The sequence below is a fragment of the Pinus tabuliformis genome, chromosome X (assembly GCF_031772625.1).
Source record: "Pinus tabuliformis cultivar Carrire ecotype Pingquan chromosome X, CPIR1, whole genome shotgun sequence".
Classification (NCBI taxonomy): Eukaryota; Viridiplantae; Streptophyta; class Pinopsida; order Pinales; family Pinaceae; genus Pinus; species Pinus tabuliformis.
The window spans coordinates 873,874,596-873,901,859 of record NC_142308.1 but is presented as its reverse complement, the minus strand read 5'-3'; the positions used below and the strand labels follow the sequence as shown (position 1 = coordinate 873,901,859).

Genomic DNA, 27,264 nt, shown 5'->3' with positions numbered 1-27,264 from the left:
TAAGGTTATAGATCCCACATAGGTATCTAATTATAGATTTCGGTTTACATCATAATATCATTAATAAATGTTTTTTTAACATGTGTAAGATACATACTGTTCCAACTTCCATTCAAAAAACTGGGCAACTCTGAAAAGGGACTTTACAGAGATCCCGCTTATCAAGATCCCACTAAAATGTTCTTTCAAATAAACATTTCACCAGAGATCACTCCTTGCTATAAGCAATGGATCCAGAATGATCTGTTTGACTCTGTGGTTCTGTCTTGGGAACATTGTATACAGTTTTGAGCAAATCTTGTATTTTGCACAGCATGAGCATTTGGGAGGGGTCTGGCTGTGATCGTGAATGCTCCTGAAGTTGAATTTTTTCAAATAGATATCTTCTCTCTGCTTCAGCCTCATTTAGTCGTAATTTCAGGTATCTGCTAGCATATTCCTCCTCTGCTTTTTCTGATTTTGCAAGCGCAATGCGCTGCAGCCTGTCTGCCTCTCGTCTAGCTTCATCAGCCTTGAGTTGGAACATATCTGCCTCAGCCTGTTTTAATCGAACAATAGCCTCCAGTTCCTCTATCTGTTGCTTCTTACGTTGCCTCTCAAATTGCAACTCTGCAAGCTCTCTGCTTTTGTCTTCAAGTTCCCTATCACACATATCTAATGTAAGACGTGCCTTTTTGAAAACACGAGCTTTCTCCTCTGCAACAGCTTCCATCTTCCTTACAACTTCCTGCACCACATCTGCAATACGATTGCAAGCTTCTTGAGGTGCTACCACCCTTCTCTCTTCCCCCTCAACATTTTTAGCCACCTCTGTCTCTAACTCTGCATCCAAAACACAAAACAATATTAAAGAACTGTCGGTTCCTCCAATGAACCATGCCCACAAGTGGAAAATATGCAAGAGAGAGTTTCACAGTTGATATAATGTCTGTACTAACAGCCCAGACAACATTTTTTGCCAGTTAGCCAGAAGTACACACATTTCAAGATTATAAAAGAAAACTTCACTTGTTTCAATGCCAATCACCAGCTTATAAGTATAAATGCCCTATCAATGCCTTAAAGGCAGTGCACTGCTAAGCTGCGGGAAGCAAGATAGCAAGAAGTCATATAGATAAGTTGGTTAGGGCTTCAAATAATATTCACCAACATTACAGGGTTCATCTTTGCTTCACTCCGACCAAGTAATAGAAAATCATAAATAAAATAGGATTAAGAAAAAGGGTTGAAAATCGCATTAATCAACATTACAGAGTTCACCTCTGATTCACTCCAACCCAGTACTGGAAAATTATAAATGCGATATAATTAAGCCACCAAGGCTACAATGACATGGACACTTCAAAGCACTGCCAACAAAGAACTCGTTGAATGAGTATGATGCCCAATATTGTGCTCGTGGAAGTCATGTATTATGCAAAAACGATATATTCATAAAGACAATATGCAAGTGAAAGTTTGAAAATGATACGTCAATACTAACAGCCCAGATCACATTTTTTGCCAGATTAGCCAGGCTTACGCACTTTTCAAGATGAATAAAAGAAAACTTCACTTGTTCCAATTCCGATCACCAATTTATAAGCGTCAATGCCTGAGGCAGTGCAACTGTTAAGCTACGGAAGCAAGATAGCAAGAAGACAAATAGCTACATCAGTTAGGGCTTCAAATCATATCCACCAACATTACAGGGTTCATCTTTGCTTCACTCCAATCCAGTACTAGAAAATCATAAATACTACAGGATTTAGGAAGTGGACTATAAATCATATCAACCAAAATTACAGAGTTAACCTCTGATTCACTCCAACCCAGTACTTGGAAATTATAAATATGATAGGATTCAGTAGGCCACCAAGGCTACTACAACATTCTGAGACTTCAAAGCACCATCAAGAATATAAGGAACTTGTTGCACGAGTATGATGCCCAATATTCTGCTCATGGAAGTCATATATTATGCAAAAAGGAGACTCGTAAAGACAACTTAAATAGCATAGGTTCATACTTCAAATTATTTTAATAAAAATTCAGACTAACTTTATCAAAAGCTATTTCATTGCAACAGATCATACTTAAAATTGATTTAATCTTAGTTTTTTGCAAAAATCATCATTATCCATTATACCTTGCACAGTCTATTTGATTTAAGTTTTCAAAATTCCAACTAGGAATATTTTCATGCTGATCAGCAGATGGGGACAATTTCACTTTTTAGTATGTGACAGAAGTCTGAAAGTAATGTGCACAAGTAATCTACTATAGTATGATACGAAAGGTGAGAACTGAGGTAAGCACTAAGGGAACATCTCAGCCAAAGTGAAAAGTGCCCTTTCAATCATATAAAATTCTTCCTCGACTTCTAAAACTGTCAGCTGAAGTAAATGTGAATCTAATTTATTTATCACAAACTTGACTTCATCTAATCTAGGGACCAAGTTGGCCAATTCCTTGATAGATAGGTTTGACTTCTTGGTCAGCTAAGGTAATCTTATGTTAAAATTCACAATGAAGTTCTAAAATCTTACTGATATAACCAACAATTTGAGGTCGTCATAGAATGGCAAAGAATGCTGCATAATAGTGTACAAGAAGATTCACCAAATAAATCCTAATGCCATATAAGCCGTGCAAGCAATTTCTAACTTTGTTTCATGCTACTCAGCACACTAGATATCAACTTGGCACTGATTTGATTATCATAGACTTATTTAAGGAAGCTAGTCTGCGCTGACCTGGCCTAATAAAATTATTATTACTCTTGTAGATTCCTGAGGAAATGATTGTCACACCATAGTAATTCTTCACTTTCAACTACTGTTAAGTTTCCTCTGCATACTATAGTCTAGTAAAGAACTGAAAAATTGGCATTATTGAGGCATGGTGCCCTCTCATTGAAAACCAGCAACACTGCAAGATGCTATATATGAGTTGCAATTACCTGATCATATTTTTTAGCATGATGATATTTTTTTGAGAATAACCACTTGTATCCATTCTTGTTATTTGGAGTTCAGTAGCTGGAGCCCCAAAGTTTGATCCAAGATTGTAACCGCAGTTGTTTTAATCCTCTCAGTACATGTCACAATATACCAATCTCATGCAGGGCATAGGTCTACTTTGCCTGTTAACAAATGAAACTGAAAAGGGCAGAAGTAATCAAAAGCTGTCTGCTGTTTTTCCTGATAATCACTTAATATGTCATCTAAATGACCCATTCCAAATATATCTAAGTAATCAGGGTTCATGTATGCAGGAACAGGGATTGTCATTTTTGAAATTAGGGAGAGTGGGGATGCACAGGACAACATAACATACATGTGTATGCAAAATATAAAATATTAAAATCATATAAATATTGAAAAAAGCCAATAAAAAAAGGAAAATTTACTAGTGCTAAAACATGAGCTGCTGTGATCCAAACTGTACAACAAATTCTGTACCATTGGGCAGCAATAGCAGCACATTGCAATTTATATGGTTGTGCCAAAACACAGGGCAAGGGTACACAGTTGTGGGAAGTACAAATATTCAGGAATGTTAGCTTGTGTTCACAAGTATATTTGGGCATTAGACACAATGGTCAGGTCTCTGTAACAGTTTACCAGGCAAAAGAAAACACATATCCAACCTCTATATGGCTATTGGAAATAAAATAGACAGATTAACCTCTATATAAGCTAGAGAGGCATGAAATATGGAGGTCAGGTGCTTAGGTTAGCTTACTGGATGGATTCACATAGCAGATCACGGGGAATAGAACATGTAAATCAGACCTTAAATCAGGTTGTTTGGCATGGAGAACACAAATCAAATCTTAAAAAACAAAAACTGGGCATGGGATTAGACCATGCAAATTTCAGATTATTTTAAGGGGGGCATCCCTCGAGATTCTCCAAGGACATCATGCCACACCTGGGCATAGGAGGGATGGAGATATGTCTCCCCAAAATGGCAAGACACAAGATCACATCATCACGGGAATGCAACCTTGGCAACACAAGTACATATAGATGGTATCAGGGAATTGTTTAAATTTAATTCGCAAAATTGACTAGTATTTAGTATGCAACCTTGGCAACACAAGTACATATAGATGGTATCAGGGAATTGTTTAAATTTAATTCGCAAAATTGACTAGTATTTAGTATTTACACGAAAGGGAGTTATCTCATGTGAAATTGGTCAGGGTATATTTTTCCTTTCTATAGAGCCATGGTACCAAGGGCATTTTGTAATTTTTCCTTGCATGAATGACTCAAGTCTGTCATAGCTCTGAACAATATCTAGATAGATTTAATCAGTTTCACACCAAAACAGTGAAAGACATCAGAAAGAAGATTCCCAAGTCCACCCTGGAAGAATGATTACATGATCAACAAAACCATATACACCCCTCAACTGCCTTTAAAAAAAGTACATACAAGAAATTGCAGGAAGGTGGCATGTTTCTTATTGTCCAAGTATCCAAAAACATTCACCTGTAGAAATCAACCTAAGGTGATAAACATACAGGAAATTATGTCCTGCATAAATCTCTATTTCTAATCATAAACAGAAACTAGCTAACAAGGCAAATTCCTAGTACCAACAGTTATTAGCATATTCTGACAAACCTTCTGGGATGAAGTTACACTTTGTTTGCAGGACAGTCCCAAAATAAATGTACAGTTTATTCAATTTTATCTAATATAAGTATTGAGAACAGAAAGTACATGTGTTCCCAATTTCAAAGAAGTGTCCAATGTGAACCTGCAAAGGATATATCTTTTCTCACCGGGGTAAAAATCAATCTGTCCTTTTGAGCCTCGGGTAATTGTTCTGTGACTAAGTGGTTCAATTAGAGGTTTTACTAAGTGGTAAAGCTGAGTTAACACCTTATCCACAGCCCCAGCTCAGATCCCAAAGACTAAGCACAAGGGGAAACAAAGTAGAAGAAGAAATCACGACCATAAAAAGGAATGTGTTTGGCATTAGCTTTGGGGTTCAATATCTCTCACAACAGCATTAGAGGAAGTGATACTGGAGTTCGAGTAACTTGATTAAGATATGTGCATCTATAAGCATTCACTGTTGTCTATGGATATTACTTTGACAAAACTCATCAGACTTCATGCTTCTTGTTGTTGCATAGCCTATTTGTTATATACCACATTGTTCAAAGTAGGGATGAGTAATCTTCTCAGGTCAAAATTCTAATTTCATGTGTAGTATACTAAAACCTACAAGTTACTTCCACCCACCCTGATCTGAGCACAATATCGGAAATAGAAGAAAGACACCTGCACAGTAAAAAAAACAAGAGAGCTAGTACACAAGCATGAGAGAAGATTGCTGGAAATATGCCCATGCTGTACACTCCTTTGTGTTTATGCAGGATACAAATTTGTGAGGAAAGCAATCAGAGATCACCAAATCTCTAATAAAATACAATAAAGTGGGTGAGCGATCAATTAAGATTCAGTCACCCAAAAGAGATAAGGATCAAGTACATAGTATAAAAAATCAAACACAGTACATGTTTGCTGGACTAAGTCTCACCAATTTATTCCTACCGAGAAGATGCTGTCCTCAAATTCTGCTGAAGATGAGGAAAGTACTGCTCAAATGCTGATTAGTAAACCCACTTTGCTTAAGTGGCCAAACTGTCTTTGCAGCCCACCAAGTGGGTGGTGATTTGACAATACCCAGTAAGTATGGTGTGGGCATCAACAGGTGTATCTTTATATAGAGCACACTGAAAATCTAGAATTGTGGCCTCCCAATGTGCAATTTGAATTTGGAACGGGTTCCTCCGAGTGAGGTGGTTCATACAACTTCAACCTGTTAACATTCACTACACCATGGATGCCAAGCTGAGGTGGGAGATACAACTTGAAGGCAATAGGACCCATTTACTGTATGACGACATATATACCACACTGAATGGACTTGAGCTTGTGACGCTGCTCATTTTTTATATTGGTGCTTATTCAAATGCAGCATAACTCAGTCACAAACCTGAAAAGGTGGAGCAACTCAATGCCAATTATGAAGTATATTATACTTAGCCTGTGTCCAATGAAGGATGCATGAACCTCGCTATGGATCGTGGCCAAGTTCTACGTGAAAATTAATATAAATTAATTAAAAGAAAACCAAAAAAAAATATGCGACTAACTCATTCTGATGGCGGGATGTGGTTGGAAATGGGACAACAACTTGAATCTCAGAAAGAACAAGACCGAAAAAGACAAAACATAGATCAAAAGGAGAGTATCCTGTAGAGGCATAGGTGGCTGCATAGTTGTTGTGCTGCAAAAATATCCAACTACTGATCCCACTATCTGTTCTGCTAATGAGAAAGTTTGTTAAAGACATGATTGCTTTTGTTGTAGTTGCGCTGCAAAATATGCAAGTAATAATTCCACTCTTTCTTCTGCTAGTGGTAGATGTAAGGAGGATGAACCAAGGTTTTGTTCACTGCCTTGATTTGACCATCAGTCTATGGTTAAAATGGAGTGGAAAACAAAAGCTAACAACCTAAAAGCTTCCCAAAGATTTCCAAAAGTGACTGAAAATCTGGATTCATAATAAAAAATGATGGTCAATGGTAATCCAAAATGGTTCCAAACACAATGGAAGAGAAGTACTGCAGTTGTAGATGCAACAATAGTTTTGTTGAATGCTATGAAAAGTTAAAACTATCATCCTGGAAAATCTGCATATTGCCACAAACATGCAATCATGTTTCCAACTTTCCATTGAATAGTTGGTAAACCACTGACGAAATCCATGGCAAAGGATTCTTAAGCCTCAATGTCAACATTTTTGGATGTAATTTTCCACTTGTTTCCACGTGAAAAGCCCACACAAGTACCTCTGCAAATGCAAGAGAGTATTGTGCACACCAAAAATCCCTCGATAAGATGAGGGGCACAATCTTGATAAGAAGATAATAATCAAGATGATCCATCTAGAACACTCATCTGATTCAGCTTGTAAAGAATGCCACTGTGGACTGTGTAGTCTAGGAAGAGTGTCTAGTTAACCACGGTAGACTTCTGGATGGACTCTATCACTGGAATAAAGCCCGTAAAATACTGGGATTTTCAATCCCCATAGACGGCAAATCTAAAGCCTAAAATGGAAAGAACCTTAGCAGGGATGTACAAAGCCCATTTTTACTGTCTTGTGAATCTAAAAACAGAAGAGGTGTAAAATAGGTTTTTTACCGAAGTTGCTGAGTCACCATTGCTTAAGTAGTCGGACAGTGCACATATCATTCCCTGGCAAACGTGTTGTGGTTGGGCTCCTAAAGAATGCCATTGTGGACTGCATAGTCAAGGAAGAGTGTAGTCAAGGAAGAGTGTCTGGTTAACCAAGGTAGACTGCTAGATGGACTCTATCACTGGACTAAAGCCCATAGAATATTGGGAGTTTCAATCCCCATAGGTGGCACATCTATAGCCTAGAATGGAAAGAAACTTGGCAGGGATGTACAAAACCCATTTTTAGTGTCTTTTGAATCCAAAAACAGAAGAGGTTAACGATCAGTGTTGAAGTAGCCATAATATTGTGCATGTCTGGCAGAATGATATGGCCTACCCTGGATCAAGTTAGAACCAATAAGAGAAGTGACATTAAACTCTGTTATTCCACAAAGAAATCCAACAACAAAAGTGATGGAACACTTCCAAGTGATAAGACCAGGTCGTCTGCACTCCTCAACCCACCCTAGCAAATATGACATAGGACAAGGTGTTGTTTGTATCTTTAGGTCTACAATCAACTCTTGGGATACCAGGATGTTTTCACTACTAGTGTTCATGATGATGGACACTGACCAACCTTTGATCTGGCAGTTTTGAGTGAACAGAGCCTCTTCATCATTGTTCTGTAATTTGTGGCCATCAACACTACATCTATGTCTCTAGAGAATTGGTGTTATTCACTGAGAAATGATTGAGCCTTCTCAGTGATCTTTCCCTAGAAAACCTTGCACTCGTAATTTAAATGCCCATACTTTTTGTGGTGAGAGTTCCTCCTGTTTTCTGTCCTAACAAAAGGGATCACACAAGAAGACTCCAAGTTTTGTCCACTAGCATTCAGTTCACCCTTGGAAGCGGTAAAGGGTTGAGAAGAGAAAACAGACGTTTTTTGACTGATAATATTGGTTTAGGGCAACTTAACATCTATTTTGGAAGCAAGCTAGAAGGCATGCTTCAAGGCAGTAATATAGAATAGTTCCAATTGCTTTTTTAAATGCAAGAATAACCCAGAAATGAACTTCACAATAAATGTCCCTTCAAAATCTCCTACCTTGATCTTGACGGGCATTCTATTTGAAAACGTCAATACACTATTGCATGAAATCACCCAAGATTTGTCACAAGTTGTAACCACTTCACCACAAAGCATCCTTGCACCCCATTGGGTATAACCTCTTACAGACAACATCCTTGAGTCTGCCCAAGTGCTGGTTGGAACTTGGGGGTTGGTTTGTCGGCTCCCAAATTTTGTGTGTCGATCTACCGCCATGTAAGGCCCTAGTCCTCCATGTGAACTTCAATGAACAAAATTTTTTTCTCTATCAATTCCTACTAGGTTTTGAAATAAGCTTCAATGTAGAGTATTCAAAAATCGATTTTGTCTCTGTTAAGAGCCATATCGAATTTAGGCACCAAAGTTTAACGTCCAACTTACAAGTCTATCAAATAATAGGAACTGCTTTGTGAATAATGCATTTAGGATGAGGTTTTCATTGGGCATAGTGCTAATAAGTCATGAATCATTGAACATACTCACCATTTCATCATTTTTTCAACGCATAACTCTTATTGTTGTCAGGCCAACTGGTAGTGCTGAGTAACAAGGGTTTCCGGCTCATGCATTTGTTCAACCAAGACTTGGGCAAGGTTGGATCCTAATAGCCTCCCAATTCTGAAGCTTTACAGGGAACCACATAACTTCAAAGATGTGGGAACAAATCTCATTTTACACCCAATATAGTGGTTCACAAGTTACAATCAAAAATGAAAAAAAAAATTAAAGAAGAATCAAAACTAGTAGAAAAATGCAATTTGCCACTTCACAGTTTAAAAGCTTTTCATGCTTAGATCCCCCATGGGAATAATTTTGTCTTATAAACATAGTCCCTACAACTTGGAGAGACTAACAAAATATTGCAAGTAGAAAGAAAGTCCTAAAGGAGACTGGAAAAGTGAAAGCTCTTGAAAATCCCTAATCTTTAGGCTCCGTTACCAATTGATATGAGTACGATAAGGACTACACAAGAGGGCTGGATGCAAGTATGAACGAAGATTGTTGAAATTGTTCACATGGCGTACAAAATTGTTGAAAGAATGTTCAGAGTTGACCAAGTTGTCAATTAATACAATAAAGTGTTTGAGTGATCAATTTAGACCAAGTCACCTAAAAAGACTGGGTAAAGTATAAAAGAAAACACAAGAGAGCTACATGCAACTTTGCAAAGTTGCAAGTATGAACAAAGATTTTTGAAATTGTACACATGACGTACAAAATTGTATGGAAAAAGTTCAAAGTTGACCAAGTCTCCAATAAATACAAAAAAGTGCATGAATAATCAATTTTGACCAAGTCACCTCAAAGAGATAGGCTAAAATACAAAATAGAAAAATGTTAAAATTGGCAACTAGGGCCAAATTCCACTTTGGGACTGCTCATTTGATGGAGATGATGATTGCATTGGATTCCTCTTTTCGAGAGGTCCATGATTGATATAACGATCATCTCATTCGGACAAGCAGATGGATGTGTCTCTTCACCCACAACGAATTGTATAAATACAAGAGACATCACATCTCATTTGGAAATCAATCACTCACACATTCTTCTCTCTCTCTTCATCAGATTGGTTCGTACAGCTCTTGGGCAGCCCCTCTCTCTCTCACACGTTCAGCTAGGAGGACAGATATTCCAGGCAAAAATTACAGGCCGAATTACCAGCATTGACCAAGGCATTTTTGACTGAGTTTGACTTTAATTTTTGGGTCAAAGATTAGAATTTTCGAGGTCGCATTGCTGGGCACAAAAAGGATTTATGGGCTGGTTGACCTGCGTTGACTTCAGGGATGACTGCTATTTGACCATAAAATTACAACAGTCTTCTCTCTCCTTTGACCGAGTTTGACCGAACTGTTTTGGGCTGACACTGACCTCCTGATCAGGCTGTGTTTGACCAAGGAAGACCGAGCTGCTTCAAGGAAGAATTGCTGCTGTTTTGACCAGCATTGACTTTCTGGTTAGGGCTGAAGTTTGACTGCAGTTGACTGCAGAAATTTACAGAGCTGTTTAGACTTTGTATTGGGCAAGTCTATTTGACTTTTGTACTCTCTCTCTGCTGAACTTTTGATTTAACAAAAAGAAAAATTGATCAAAGGGTTTTCCCCTGGCATCCACCAAATCTGGTGTCCTCTTGGCTTGGCTTGTCTTCTGCAGTTTATTTTATGTTCTATTGTCTTTACTGTCAATGTGATTATTGTGATTGCTATTGGAAATTAGAAATTGGAAATTGCTATTGAGCTACTAAAGGAACATTTAAGTAAATTGTGCTCAGCATACATAGAACATACCATTGTTAACTAAAATTAACAAAAATTAAAATATAATACATATTCACAAAACTAATTCTCATCACAACCCTATGAGCTACATGGCCTTCTAGTGAATAAAATTTACAAAAAGGTGACAATGTTTTAGCGAAAAATGACATTTTCAAAAATTAGGAGCATAGTCTAAAAATGTTTTCTATATATTTATACCATTAGGGCACTGATGTAGTTAGTGTAGTGATATACTTGCATGCCACCTAACCTAAATGTGTATATTTCAACCCTATTTGCCAAAGACGTATGTGCAAGATCATAATCGTGTGCTCAGTAGGTTTATATTTAGGTGGAGCATGAAGGGAAGCATTCTGACAACTAGTCTATTTTCAATTGTAAAACCACAATATTATGAGTGCATACCATGGTTCAAGTAAATATCCTATGGAACCATTATAGTAAAAATGAGACACCATAGAAGCTGAACATATACCACACTTGCAAGCAACATTCTATTAAAGGAAGTCAATTAAGGTGTTAGGTTTACATTCATTTCTGGTATCAAAATTATTATATTTCAGCTGCATAGTTTCTCTTAGGTTACTAGACATTATATAGATCTAAAATACCAAAATATTATTGCAATGTTACCCTAGTGGCTTATCAAACTGTATGAAGAGTGTGAAGAGGCTTTAGATAAACAGTATTAGTCTCAAGTAGAGAATAAGAATTGTTATATGAGAACATCATCACTAACTTAATGACATAAAGCTAGAAAATGGTATCTGTTACACCTCATATAGCATGAGGTTCCACATCATGATTTTCATCACACTGATTGAGATTCAATGTTGGTTCCTTGGAGCTTTTGGATTGACTTGGGCAAGATACATCTTTATTATGCTTCTTAGCTTCTTGGCATTAGAGGCCTTCAGTTAGGGGGAGTCTCACTTCCCCTTGGTTGGATGATTATGCTTACTAGTTTGGTGGTCTTCTCACACGTGCTTGCCTTGTCAATCACTCCTTAGTTGCATATTTACAAGTTATGGAGCATGTTATATCACCATGTCATGGTTTGGTGTAACTGCTTATCATGGATGTGCTACATCTTGTTCTTGGATGTTCTATTCCCCACCCCCCCCCAAGGGGTTGGAAGATGGTGTTAGGAGGTAGATGTTTCATGATATTGTTGAAGTTTCCTAATGACTTTTGCATGAGGATGTTGTATTATTGGTGTCACTAGGAGTGGATGTTCTACATGGTTCTCTTGTGATGGACGTGTGGTGAGGACATACATGATTGGATGGGTTAGCACTTCTATTATCCCATTCTTCTGATGTTGATGTGTTGTGTTAGTGCACTTTGCCTTGGCAAGATTTCCGTAAGCGATTTAACTTATCATTTGTAACATTTGCTAGATAACACCTAGGTGGAATGCGTTTTACGGTTACCCTTGTGGACTAAGTCACCTGACACGAGGACACAAGACACAAAAATACGAGTGTCGGACACGTGACATGGCAACCCCCCGAAACTTGACACGGAGGACATGTTATATAATATATACTAAAAATATAAAAAAAAAATTAGTGAATTACACATAAAATATGAAATATATAAAACATTTACATGATGATGATACAAATTCAATTACACAACTAATGCATATAACCAAAATAGCATTGAGTGCAAATGCAATCCATCTTTGAACCAAAAATACATCAACAAAGAGGTCCTAAATGGCCTGTATAGTCCAAAAAAATCATGCTACAACAAATAACTAGTACTATATATCATCAAAATCATTTCCTACATTGGCATCCTCATCATCAATATCACCCTCTAAGCATTAAATAAGATAGAAAACGCTTAACATGTCAAATCGAGATTCTATTTGAGTGATGGGTGCATTTTTAATAGGGTCATGATAGAGGAGTTCAACAATCAATGCCACGAACATCAACATACGTAGAGAGCTTGATCCTCTTAATTAAATGCTAGTTCCATACCCTCGTACATGAGAAACTCCAATGGAAACGTTGTAATCCCCCCAATCTTGAAATCTTGAAAAATGTAAGTCTGCTAGATTTTGAGTGGGATCGAAAAATCTACTTTCTCCATATGAAATCCAATGAGATTGAAACCACTTTCAAACATCCTAAGTCATTTCATGATAATGATAAAAAATTTAAGCAAATGATGAAAATGAAATATAAAGGAGAATGTCACTTTTACTTTAAGAATTTAACATTACCATTAATATCATTAGTAAGGCATGGACAAATCCACTTCCCAAAACTTGCAATCCCTTCTAACATTGCTTGATGCCCTTAGCTGCACTCCAAGACCTTTATGAGCTCCAAAACTGTGACTGAATTACATGAGAATGAGGTAATAAATCGATTTCAGGATATTTTGTTCATAGGACACATGTCCAAATTTCAAGACACTAGTAGGGCTCGTGTCCAACTCGAGTCAAACTCATGTCGAACACATCACCCACATGTCGTGTCCGACACAAAGGATTCGCCACACGAGGGGGAGGCATGTCCAGTGACTTACCTTGTGGATGTACTTCTTCCAAAATTTACATTAGAATGGAGTAGTGTACTACATACATCTCTAATGACCAAGCCTTTTCCTAAGGTTTGACATGGTTTTATCCTACTATAAGCCATTAGTAGTGCATCTTAGGTTCAAACTTAGGTGGATAATCTATTTTGTCATTATGTTGTTATCATGGTGGTTTTTGCTAGAAGATATATTATTTCCATGGTACAACACTAGTTGGAGCAAACCCCCTCATTGGCACGCATGCTCCATGTTGATTAATGAGTTAGTGACTATTGGGTGGTTGAACTGCAGTTTAATTATAGTATAAACCTTTGATGTTGAGTTTGATTTAACCATATAATGGTAAATTTAATCAATTTTATTTTACTGGAGGTTAATAGCTTGAGCACCCTACTTCACAGTTGGAGGCAACCTAGGGTTTTTGGTGGACCACTCCCCTCTATAGCAATTTTCAAGGCATTCGAGCTTTTTTTTTATTTGTTCAAGGACGACACATCCTCCTAGGGCGCTCCTATGAGCCCCTTCATATATATTGCATGGATATTTGAACCACTTGTCATCTTTTGACCTTTATTGGAGAGTGCCCTGACCTCTTTTATTTGGCACATATATTATCTTACTTGAGCTAGTTAAAAAGAATGTTTACTTGAAGAGCAAATTGCTCTTGAAAGGCTACATGTGGCACAATGCATGCATTTACTTGGTCTTCTTATTATATTTGGAGCATATTCTAGGAGGGTGCACTCATAAAGACACTTCATGCTATTCATGGAGGTATATATTTTATTATTTCATGGGGTTTTGGCATGTTCAAAACCATGATTCGCACGCCTCCTTGGAATTGTCTTCTTGGAGATGGTTGTGGAGCTTCTAAGATGATTAGTGTATAATTTTCTCACTCATGCACCTTGGAGGGCACATTCTATGCTGACCCATTTAGATTTTGACTTGGTATAATGTCTATTTTTGGAGGATGCACCCTCTCTTGAATATTTTGTTACATGTTACTTCTTGTTTTTTTATGAGAGCAACCTCCCTTGGAGAGAGTGGTGACCACACTATAGACTTAACATGGTCAACAAGATCTAACTACATCATTTGTTTATTATTTCTTTGACTTGTCATGAAGTTAGTTAGGAAGATAATGTATTTTAAAGAGTAGTTTCTCTCCATTTCATTTTTAATTGGCAAATGGAGATTTAGAAGTTAAGGAAGTGATTAAGTATTGGAGTTTAGGATTTGAAGCTTCATGTGACTTTCTTGTACTATCAATATTAATGAATAGTGAAGACATGAGATACAACTTTCAATTATAGAGTAAGGTTTAATGCTTTCATTGTTTTGAAATTATATAGGAATTTTCTTATTTAATTTAAATATAAAAGCCTACGTATTTTATTTAGGGGTAGATATATAAATTTTCTAGTTTAATTTAAATATAAAAGCATGCGTATTTTATTTAGGGGTAGATCAATGTGAAGAGTTTTCTCCCTCTCAATTTACTTCTTGTTTTATTTCTAGTTATTGTCATTCTTCTAATAAATTGATTGCAGATTTCGATTAATAATACAAAACAATTTTATATTTGTTCGTAAGTGCTACCCTTTAGAGCCCTCCAAGATTTATTTCTATGTAAATTTTACAATGATAACATGAACACAAGAAAAACCAAGATTACATTGATAAAACAATAAATAAATAAATTACAAAAAAAAACACTTTATATAAAGTTACAATATAGTCGATTCAATCTACTCTATGAATGTCGGATAGACCACACAACACACTATATTGAAATAAAGCATAAAATAACCTAAAGTCCAAGTGATTTCATTAATGCCCATGTCTAACATCTAATTGACCATTATAATCTGATATTTACTTTAAAATCCTCCATTAATGATCAATCTACTAACTACACCAAGCTTATCTCGAAATTTCACATGTTTTCATGACCCAAGGCTTGGTGAAAATGTTTGCAGTTTGATTATCTATGGGACGATACTGCAGTTCAATAGATCCATTCCCTACAAGTTGTATGATGAAGCGGCAATGTATCTCAACATGTTAGCTATGCTCGTGGAAGATTGGATTCTTGGCTTGTTTGAGCACCCCTTGATTGTAACAAGGTAAGGGTGTTGTCTCTATCTACTACATATTCATGTCTAAAAGCATCCTCCTCAACCAAATTGCCTCATACACTCCTTTCTCTACTCCTTCGTATTCTACTTTTGTTGATAAAAAGGGTTATTGCATGCTACTTTCACTAGTACATTTGACAACACCCATGCAAGGTTCAAAATATATCCAAATGTTGATTTTTTATCATCCATACAATCTTCCCAATTTGAAAATGTCAACCCACACAATCTATAGTCATTGCTTCTGTTGTACAAAATGCCAAAGTCAAGTTTCCTTTTAACATATCTCAGCACTCTCTCTACTGCAATCCAATGCTCTACCTTCAATGTTATCATAAATCTAGAAACAAATCTCACAAAATAACTCAAATCATGCCTAGTGGCTATAAGATATATCAAGCTCCCCACTAACCACCTATACACTAACTCATTAATTGCCTTGAAGTTGTTCTTATGTAAAAGCTTCAACCTTTCCATAGGTGGAGCAAGGTTTTTCTATCTGTAACTCTAAAGCTAACAAACAAACTCCTATGATATTTTGTTTAAGAGACAATAATGCTACTACCTATTTGAGAAACTTCTACACCTACTTAGTATTGTAGAAGGCTTAAATCAATCATGTTAAAATCTTTACACATTAGATTTAATTTGTTCAATGGCACTTGCCTCACTACTTGTACTAATGATATAATCTACATAAATGACCAATAGAATGATATCAATACTAGTGCTTTTTAGCATATACATTGATTGGAACATGATAAACTCCACTGGAACCTCTATTCATCCAAGTACCAATCAATCTTAATATGCCATGTCCAAGGTGTTTGCTTTAGGCCATATAAAGCCTTCTCAATTAAGAAAATAAGATGTTCCTTCCTTGGAACCTAAAACCACTGTGCTTCATACATGTAGACCTCTTCCTCCAAATTTCCATTGGCGAAGGCATTATTCACATCTATCTAATGCACCCTCCAGCCAAGCTCTACGATCATGGCTGGAATGAATTGGATGGTGCTCATCATTGTTGTTGGAGCAAAGGTCTCCTCATAGTCATTACCCTCATTCTAAGAGAACCCTTTTGCAACCAATTGTGCCTTGTACTTGTCAGGAGTACCATTTTCCTTGTAAATGACCTTGTACACCCCTTTGCAACCAATATGCTTCTTCCTTGGTGGAAGAGATATGAAACCCCAACTCTAATTTTTCAACAAACTTTCATGTTTAGCTGCCATGGCCTTCTACCATTCAAGTCTCCCTTCTGCCTCCTCATACATGTATGGCTCATATACTTCTTAACATTGAACATTAGAGCAAAGTTGACCATATTAGGTTTCTCGCTCTCATTTCTAGATGATCATCCCTCAATCACTTCATCTATCTAAGCATCTCCAATGGTGTTGTGCCACCACATTGATCTTTTCTTGGAACTTTCCCTATCACAACCACCATCGTGATCTATGCCACTTATCAAATTCTAAAAACTCCTCATGCTCAAAATCCTCCCTCCTTCAAGTAGAATTGCCTGAAGCTTGATACCCGAATCCTAAGTCGCAACAAGTTGTCATTCAAGGATTTTGATCTCTAAAGAAGTCTAGAATAATCAAGCTTCCTCATCAACTACGACGTCCCCATTGAAGCTCAACTAATTGGTGTTTACATCAACCAATTTGTAGCCTTTATAATTATAATTGTACCCTATGACTATCAATTTCTTGCTCTTCAAGTTTATATTGGCTCTCTTCTTATTCGGAATCCGTGCATAAGCAATAGAACCAAAGACCTTTGATGACTGACTTTGGGCTTCCTCCCAAACCATGTTTCTTTTGCAATCTTCTTCTACAACACCATTGTCAAAGATCTATTCAACAGGTGTGAACACTACCTCAACCCAAAACCTATTTCCAAAACACATGTTCTGCATCATACACCTAGCAATCTATGTGATTGTGTGATTCCACCTATCAACCACTCCATTATGTTGAGCAGTGTAGTGTGTAGTGCATTATATTTTAATTACATGTTTAACACAACAAGTATCAAGTTCTACGGAATATAATTCACACCATTATCCAACCTAAGAGTGACAATGTGACAACCTGTCTCTTTTTCTACTAAAGCTTTACACTTTTGAAACTCATTATACACATTAGACTTCAGTTTCGGAAAAAAACACCCACATCTTGCTATTATAGTCATCAACAAAAATAAGGAAATGCCTAGCACCGATAACAAATGCTGTGTTCATTGGCCCTCAAACGTTTACATGAATTAGTTGAAGGACTCTCTTCGTTATCCAAGCTTATCCTTCATCAAATGTCACCTTCTGTTGCTTCCCTACCTAGCAATTTCCACACACACCTTAAATCAGTGGCTAAATATCAAAAAAGCCCATCAACCAAATTCTTTCGAACCAATTAAGAGATGCAAGCCAAGTTAAGGTGCCTATACCATTGAAGCCAAGTGTAGTGATGTTTGATGCACTCCAGGCTACAAATGCATGCTCCTTAGCCTGTCCAATATCAACCAATATGAACAGTGCACGATCCTCCACACCAAGAGCAATAGTGTTCTTGGTCACTTGGTCAACTATATAGCTTTTCTTATTGTGAAAATTGACATCTAGATGGGGGCAATGCCTTGTAATCTAACTCACTAAAAGTAGATTAGACTCCATACCCAACACATAATACACAATGAGAAAAGTCAATATTTGTTCCCTAAAGAAAATCTATACATTCCCTTTGCCAACTACAATGTACTCTGCCCACCATCGAAGATATTGAATACTTCAACAAACATGCAATGTACTATGTGAACCAGCATCAATCCATCTTGAGCACAGATCTAACATGAGCAGAGAGGGATCAAATTTTTTCAGGTGCAAACTTATTTTAGAGTGCACAAAACAAAGTGTAATTTTTCATTGTTTAGATTGCATCTTTGAATGCTATAGAGATTACATTAAAATATTTTCTTTTAACATTTTTTCTCTATATAGATATATATGAAGTTTCAAATATCATGGGCAAATACCAACCTAGAACTCAAAAACCACCAATGGTAAAACTTCATATATATCTATATATAGAAGAAAAAAATGTTAAAAGAAAATATTTTTAATGTTGTATTTAATAAATATCCAATGTGAGTTATGAATAAAATATTTTAGTATGAATTAATATTGGCATATACTTGAAAACATATTAATAACCAAAAAACCATTTTAATGTGTGTTGATTTATGTTGGTTATAGCCCACATTGCCTTTCTATTTAGAGAATATTTTATTTGTATTTTAAGAGGGACACTTGTCAACTCCAAATTGAGCACGGACATACTTACACATTGCCTTCACACTAGGTTGTAGAATGAGACTCTCGGCTCAACAAGTCCTTCCTAACGGTGCAGCATCTTGATGCACCTAAATCAATGTACCAAGCACATGACCCATGTTAATCGAATCGCTTCATGGCCAAGAACGCAAAGAATGTCAACTCCTTCTCCTCTATATGATATACAACATGAGCCTTCTAGTAAAGCCTAAGAATCTCCTTGGTTGGATTTTTTATCAACCAACCTCTTTCCACAATGCTTCTTCATATGTCCCATCTTGCCAAGTAGAAACAAGTGATGGTCCTTAGGTTGTTGGTTACATCTTCATTGTTGCCTTGAACTTTCATCATTTTCGTTTGCCTTTGCCCTTGACATTGGTTGCAATGGGCTATTCTAAACCCTCTATCGCACTACTGCTACCAAGTTGTTTTTCCCATCTGTCTTGTTAGAATAACGTATTGCATAGCGCACCAAACTTCAAGTCAACAATCGTAGTGATGATATGCAGGTTTTCAATAAAGTACTCATAAGCATGTGGCAAACTTTTTAGCGTGATTACCACCATGTCCTCCTCTTTCATCTCTCAACCAATGGAGGACAATTGTTATTTAATACAATGCTTGATCTTGAGTAAATGCTCTTATAATGATGCACTCTCATTTATTATAATAAAAAACAACATATTCTTTGTCCACAGTCTCATATAACTCCAAATGCTTAAGTATCCCCTGTCAAACCCTAAAGAAGCATTTCATCTATCATAGAAAACTTAAGCAACACTACTCTTTCTCCATCTCACTCATCAAACTTGTTCTAGTGTTTACCCTCAACTTGTAGTCATGTATAGTGACCTAGGGCAATAGCATCCAAGCACCTGTACTCAAAAATAGCCAACATATGTGGGCTTCCACATATTGTATTTCTTGCCAAAGAACCTCTAGCTACCTTCCAGCATGATGTTGCAGTTGGATAAAGAGACCATAGATACAAATCAAAAATGCAGAAAAATATACTGAAACAAAGAAAATAGGTGTTCATCCCTCCCTCAATATGCAATCCTGGAATAATGGCTCTCAATTGTTGTAGCAATAACATATCACTTGAAAACACTCAGATCTGTCCAAAAATAAACAGATTTTGCTGAATCTACTCAAAAGACAGCCCAATAAACCACGATTCTGCTCTCAAACAACTGAAAAACACAAATCTATTCCCGAACAATTTGCAAATTTGAGCATCAATACAGGGAAGAATAGAATAAATTTGCTCCAAAATGGTCTAAATTGAAAACAAATCAGAAATTTTACTCAAGAACACATCTAGACTCTAAATTTGTGTTTTGGCAACTCAAATTGTCAACTGATTTTCTACCGCTCAATTCCTCCTTTTTTCCTTCTCTTCAGGAAAATCAATCTGGTTTCAAATAATCTGAAACCCTTCTGCCTCTTTGATGTGTCACGTTGGCTATCTCTTGATCCATCTCTGTTGGCAACAGAACCTAGTCGCACAGATTCTGTGGCACCCAGACTCTTGAAGTTGCAAGAGTGGAAACCTTGTCTTCCAAAATCCTGAGACTCTTGATACGACTTAAAGAATGCTGAGCTCTAATACCATTTAATGGTAACATGAACATATAAAAGAAACCACGATTGCATTGATGATAAGAAAGTGTAAGCTTTCTTTTAAAGAGTTAAAAGTTCCTCAGGAACACATAAAGAAAATCACGATTGCATTGATAGTAAGAAAATAGAAGCTTCCATGTAAAGAGTTACAAGGTAGTTGAGTTAATTAACTTTATGAATGTGTGATAGACCAAAAAACACATTAAAGCGAAATAAAGCATAAAATAACCTAAGTCCAAGTGACTTTATTAATGCCTATTTCTATTTTTGATGGATCTTCTCGCGAGGGCATCTGTAGGAGGGGCAGTTCTCCACCTATCTGAAAATCATTCCTTCAAGCACAAGTTTGGTCTGGGTCATGGTACTAATAATTATGCAGAGCTCTTTAGTTTGAAACTTCTTCTTGTTTTTGCCATAGAGAAAGGGTGCCATCAGCCGCAGGTTTTTGGTGACTCCCATGTGGTTATAAATTGGTTCAACCAGCAATCTCATTGTCACATGCACACACTGCGGCCTTTGTTAGAAGAAGTCTTATTGCTAAAAAGGAATTTTGATGTCATTTCTTGCCACCACATTTATAGAGAGCATAACAAAACTTCTGATGCATTTTCCAAGGAAGCAGCGCAGCAGGCTAGGGGCATCTGGCAAATTTCTGAGCAGATAGATGATGTTCACTATGCTTATATCATCAGCCTTTCATGGAAGGCATTCAGGATGAGGCAGCAGAAGCTCAGCCATAATCATCATTTCAGTATTTATACTACAGAGATCACAATTTTTTGTTTTTTGTTTTCAGCTATAGTCAGACTTTAGTTCTATACTTAATATTATCAGCTTGCAATTATTTAAGAACTGCCTAAAACAGTTTTAAATAGCTAGATGACCATCTGCCAACACAGTCATGCTCTTATATTGGAAGGATTTTCAGAAGCAGTTTGTATGTTTTTTGGCACGATCCTACAGCATATAATTTTCAGTTATAATGGAAATTATGATTTTTCCTTGGGGAAAAAAGTAATGCCTGTGTCAACTATATAATTGACAATTATAATTCGATATTTACTTTAACAAATTTCAAGCAAGTACCCTAACGATCAATGTCAGAAACTAGTTGATTTTCCCCAAGTACAAATAATTAGAATGGAGAATATAGCAAACACCCGTTTATCTATTGTTGGTTGGAGGTGGAAAAAGAATTATTTTATCCACTTAACATCTTCATCGAAGTAATGGTGATATGACAAACTTAATCCCTCTATTTGGTAACATCTCATGGCCTCATTATCCCATGATTGATAGGCACAAGTTTTCTTCCATCCCTTTTCATTCCTTGTTTATCCTTCATTTTTCCTATGTAGTCTCATTCCTTGTTTATCCTTCATTTTCCCATGTAGTCCTTATCCTATTTCCATTTCCATCCCATTTCATATGCTACAACAACCACGCATTTTTTTAAGGCTCGATCTTCCTATATCACCTAAGGGCCCCCACTCCATAGACTGAGCAGTCTTATTTAGAGATAACCCCCTTCAGTTGGAGAAGAGCCAACCAAAAGAGAGAGGAGAAGTGACAATAGGTAGCCACCTTCCTATGTAGTCCTTATCCTATTTCCATTTCCATCCCATTTCATATGCTACAACAACCATGCATTTCTTTAAGGCTCAATCTTCCTATATCACCTAAGGCCCCCACTCCATAGACTGAGCAATCTTCTTTAGAGATACCCCCCTTAAGTTGGAGAAGAGCCAACCAAAAGAGAGAGGAGAAGTGACAATAGGAAGCCAGCCACCTTCCTAAGTTGTGTAATACTAACCCCTTGATGCTTCGGACTTTACATCATATGGGGGTGTTAGAATTTGTTGTAATAGTATCTTTCTCCCCACAGTTTGACAGATTTCAATAAATTCTATGATCAACATGAGCATAGTAACAAATAGAGTTTGAATGGTAATGGCATGCTTCTGCAGACTTCTACAACATGTCAACAATGTAGAAGGACAAATCTTAACACCAAACATAAAATTCTTTGCACAATTCATCAAACTAGGAATATGGTAGACTTTAGTTACTTATTTAAAATTTAAACAATTACATACTCTCTTTACCCTAGTGATAAAGCCTAAAAATTTGCAAAAACAACAAGAATGTTTCTGGCATATTTGTACTTCTTCTAAATACAAATTTGCCGGTTAGGTGCAAATATTATTATTATCCGCCTAATAAATGAATCAAGACCAAATCCATTATTCCTAATGATAAAAGCAATACAAGTAAATTGCAATTCTTGCCTTGGTAATTTAATGTTTGATGGTAATCTAATCAAAGAGTCCTTCATCTGTTATCTTCCTGAAAAGTGAATGCATATTGCAAAATCCAAGTCTAGAAATAAAAACTTTTGATGATAATGCAAAATATTTCATATCAGAAGAGGGAGTGTTTCAAAGCAGGAAAGTGGTAATTGGGGATCATCACGTTGTAGTCTCCATGCATTGTATCCAAGAGCCTGCTGCATAAAATCCTTAGCATCTATAAAAAAAACCCACAAATGGCATGCATGAATATTTGAAGGGAAGGAAGTCACACAAAAGAAGTTATCCCCATGCTTGTAAAAGTACCGCAAGCTTCAAAAAATCTAAATATCACAGTGAAGTGCAATTTCTTTCAAAATGAAGGTTATACTTAGCATTTCAGTTCAAAAGGTGGTGTTTTACTACAAGGTTCAGCCCACCTTGTCTTATAACCACACAGACAAGTAGTAGATTCGATTGACATTTCTAAACAGTACTTTTGTAACTCTTTCGGTTGGGCCAAGATGCCTAAGACTTGCTACATGACTATAAGCATGACAAAGCCAAAAAGTAAGGAAAGAAAATAGAGAATTTAAATGGCAAAGTAGGCTTACCAACTGGATATTGCGCATCAAAAGAATTTATATAACAAAAAAAATTTGCCACATGTTGGGAGAAACTAAACCTTGAAAGAAACGTTGCATCACTTTGCAAACTGCAGCCTCATCAGCAGCTCCAGTCTTCAGACTTTCCAATAATTCTTCAGACTTCCAAAATAGTTTTCTGCCCCTGGAATCCTCACTTCCATGAAATATCCTCCGAACACAATCAAATTCCTTCATGAGGGCTTCTCTATCCCAATCAGGGGCACAGTGCTGAAACACATCCTTCACCCACCCTAAAAGTTCCGATGTCCTCTTACAAGCCCTACACCTGAAAAGCATCTCAGATGACCCTGTACCACCCTTAAGACTGGTACCCATGCTTATTTGTCCAGCACGGATTGCACAATCTGTGTGTGTCCAGTGGGAACAAGTATCACAGCCCACCCATCGGCAAGTATTCACTTCAAAGTCAAATTTGCTGCAAATAACACACATGCAAAGGCTACAGAATCCACTCTTGGTGCTACAAATTTCACAGCTACAATCATCCGCAGGAAGTTGACTCTGACATGCTATATTTCTACATCGTTTGTGGGAAAATATCTCAATGAGGACCGTTTGAGTGACACTGATATCTGGATGCAAAAACGCTTGAATCCCTGTTTTTATAGCAACAAATACTTCTAACTGAACTCTGTGTGCCCTGGACATTGACTCGGGTGTAAGATCACTCCTGCTTTGTACAAGCTTTTGCAAAATGGCAAATTCTTCCCTGTGTTGAAGACCTCCTGTGCCTTCAAGGATCACCCGAAGCTCCGCTTTCAGCTCTTCCAGAAATTCCTCTGGCTGCTCACGCATTCTCTCTGCAATATCATCAAGCCGTCCCCCTGCTACATCTCGAAGCAAGATCCGATCTGAATTAGCTACTCTATGTACCACTGTCTGCTCTGGCCGTTCACTTTCTTCCTCTGTTTCTTTCTCTCTCTCCATTTCCTTCTTGTGACGAGAATGCTCTGCTGCCACCTCCACTCGTGTCTGCTCCGTAGGCCATGTTTCCCTTGAGCTTGCACTCTCTGAGGGAGACTCACGCACATTGTCAGGATGGGAAATAGGCCCTCGTAGGTCTGCTGATCCACAGGCTTCAGATGATGCAAGGGAAAGAGAGGTCTGTAGGCCAGGAGTCCTAGATTGTTGCCGAGGCGGAGGCATTTGCTGTTGCTGCTGTTGAAAAGATGCTCCAGAGGAGGTCCCCATGAAATCAATGGACTTCTCTTTAAGGTTCGGTGTAGCAACGGCTTTCGTTTGCGCTATAGCAATGCAGTCAGCTGTCCGTTTCATCAAAAGCAGATGTAAAGTCAAAACCTGCTTAAACCTGTGCCTCACACACAGGCCTGTTTGACCTGTTGACTACCCCTCATCAGCCTCGAATCCCTTTGACTCGGCCAAAGTTTCTCCAGATGCTCAAAACATATATTTGCCACTATGGACCTCCTCCTGCAAAATTACAAACGTATCATGGCTAGGACAAGTAAGACAACAGGTATGCTGCAAATTTAGAGGCTAATATTCACCATTTGGTTTTTCTTTCCATTTTATCTTTAAAACATTTACCAATTGAAAAAGAACAATCCCTTCATTTTCTTTATAACAACATCAACTTTTCAAAAAATGCTGAAATCCTTATATCCGATATTTTGAGTATTCTAATGATTAGTCAAGGTTCCGTTCCAAGAGCTGTATGATTCCGTAAAAAGAATTCCCTGATACCATGAAAAAAAATAGCTACATTGAACCCCAACAGAGAACAAGGCTCTATATTTAATCACCTCCAAAATTATTGAGAACGCAATCCATTTTAACAACCACCAAAATGTAGAGCAAGCATAAATAATTAATTCATCAGAGCTGCCGAAAGCTATCATTTCCTCCAATAGATGAAGAACAAAACACAAACCTTGCTGCCAAAGATATTGCGTATTTAATATAAAACAAGAATGAAGCAAATTATCTCCTTATTCGACTTGGTGCAGAGCACATCAAGATGAAAACTCACGGTTAATCAGCCTATACCAGTTCAAAATTGTCCATACCTCGGCACACTAACCTCAACAGAAACAATGAAAATCATTTTCACTCATCTAAAATTAGCTCTTATGGCCATCACTCCAAAATAACTCGAAATTGATATCCGCACATAGGTTAAGTTCAGCCCAAAATAATGAGGGATCTTGAGATTTAAGAGCTCACAGGAAAGTGCAGCTACGCATTTGGTCTACAGGTTTAAAAGCAAATAATTAGCAGAAAACACACAGATGCAAACTGCATGTAGAAATTGAGAGATCCTAAAGGCCAGACTTCAACTACCCAAGAAACAGAAGAAAGGATGACCAACAGTACCGTGTTCTCTGGGGTTTGTTCAATCTCTGCCTCGGGAAATGAAAAATAGGGAAAGGAAGCCCGGAGACTCGACCTTCGAACCACCTCAAAGATTTAACCTCTGTACATAAAATAAATATCAACACAAACACAAACTTAGAACACATTGCAACCTAACCATCAACCACCTCACCCAACAGAAAACCTGAGGAAAATGAAAGAAATGAAGCAAAACCCTACCTCATGGTCAGATGCTGTGCAGATGCAGAATCGCAAATTCATGGCCGATTTCGGATGGAAGGCACCAGAATTCAACCCAGTACCTGTCGCGCCATCCCCAAATAAAAATAACAATAATATTTGACCAGCTCCCCCTCCCTGCAACTAACTGCACTAATTCGATATAGAAGCCAGGACCCTCCCATATCTGATCGGCGAATCCACCGGCACGACCGGCGGCAACGGACCCCGCCCGTCTGTCATGTCGAGCCCCTGTCCTCCCTACTATACTCGACTACACGCTTCTCTAGATGATGTCAGCGGTGGGCCCACCTTAGTTTGCTGGTGATTCTTTCTCTCACCTCCACGTGTCGGACGTCGGTGGTAGTTGGCAGTCAAAGGAGAAGCTAAGAGGCTTGGTACACACACCACTATAGATTAGATTTCCAATTATATTCCTAATCTAGTGTGTCCATTGTGTACTAGGCCTTTGACTTTATACTTTTCTTAATATTTGATGGTCCCACCCTTTTTTTTAATTAATCGCTTTTGATGTATAAACATTTGACTATTATTTTCCTTAGTATGACTAGTTAAATACGAACCCCTCTTTCCCTATCTCCATGGTATTTTAATAAATAATAATTAACACATTTTACTGCGTTAACCCAAAAAAATATAATATTTTTAAAATGTCCTTTTACTTTTCAGTACCATAAATTCAATAATATTCTTACATGTTTGATTAGTTGGTCAAAAAGTGTGGCTATGTGGTTATTTTCAGGTTTGGCTTCTTTTTAAAAGTCATTAGGATAATTAAATCGAGTTAATATATTAATATTATAAAAAATTGTTTATTTTTAAAAGATACTTTTTTATATATAACAATTTTATATCTTGTGGATTTAAAAAAAAATATACACCCTAAAATATATAAAAGCAGATAAATTATAAATTTTGTAATAAAGTTTGATTTAATAGTTTGGCATTTCTATGGAAGGATTTTGTCATTATGCTTTTTCAGTGATTGCTAGGCTTTTGGTGCTTTTCATTCTCGCTAGTTTGTTGTCCACTCTCATCTTTCTTTGTGACCTTCTTGCATCATCATGGTTCTTTTTCTCCCCTTTCACTGCTTCGCTTTGTTCCCCTTGTTATGTGTCTTCTCCTTTTTTTTTCGTGGCTCTCTTTTCCGTAGTCAATGCCCATCTGTTTACCTTATCCTCTATCTCTCATTGTTTCAGTGGTTGGTTTAGTGTCATGCCCCATTAGCGTGCATGTCTGTCTCGGGGCCACCTACTATCAGGAATGTGCTTCTCGGGGATATACACATGCACACCACAAGCTTCATGAGTCTGCTAACCAGTTTCAGGACATCACCCTGGAGCTAAGCTAAGGGAAATTGTCTTGCTTGGAAAGGAAAGGGACCTCCCATCGACAATAGCTTTCAGACATAGAAGTTTTAGTGGACCTAGTTGGTTGGATTCCCGATGTGGGGCACACTCGTGACAAGGTTAACAAATATATGCATACCATTGA

General features: G+C 37.3%; 1 protein-coding gene across 2 annotated transcripts; it reads right to left on the bottom strand.

Annotated features, from left to right (window-relative positions):
- On the bottom strand, positions 1-25,975 carry LOC149142489 (OBERON-like protein). Of its 2 annotated transcripts, XM_089449899.1 has the most exons (4): positions 25,750-25,975; positions 25,531-25,630; positions 23,214-24,627; positions 1-822 (listed from the first exon to the last, which is right to left on the bottom strand). In XM_089449899.1, the coding sequence occupies exons 3-4, from the start codon at positions 24,469-24,471 to the stop codon at positions 209-211; spliced, it is 1,872 nt and encodes a 623-aa protein (XP_089306025.1). In that variant the 5' UTR covers positions 24,472-24,627; positions 25,531-25,630; positions 25,750-25,975; the 3' UTR covers positions 1-208. The 2 variants fall into 2 exon arrangements, with proteins under 2 accessions (XP_089306025.1, XP_089306026.1); XM_089449900.1 differs by lacking the exon at positions 25,531-25,630.
- Between the last annotated feature and the right edge of the window lie 1,289 nt (positions 25,976-27,264).

Excerpts from the sequence above, each read along its gene's own strand:
- LOC149142489 (XM_089449899.1), bottom strand. The coding sequence starts at position 24,471 with ATGAAACGGACAGCTGACTGCATTGCTATAGCGCAAACGAAAGCCGTT. Across the intron at positions 823-23,213 it reads GATGCAACGTTTCTTTCAAG|AGTTAGAGACAGAGGTGGCT; the intron begins GTTTAGTTTCTC and ends TTTTGGATGCAG.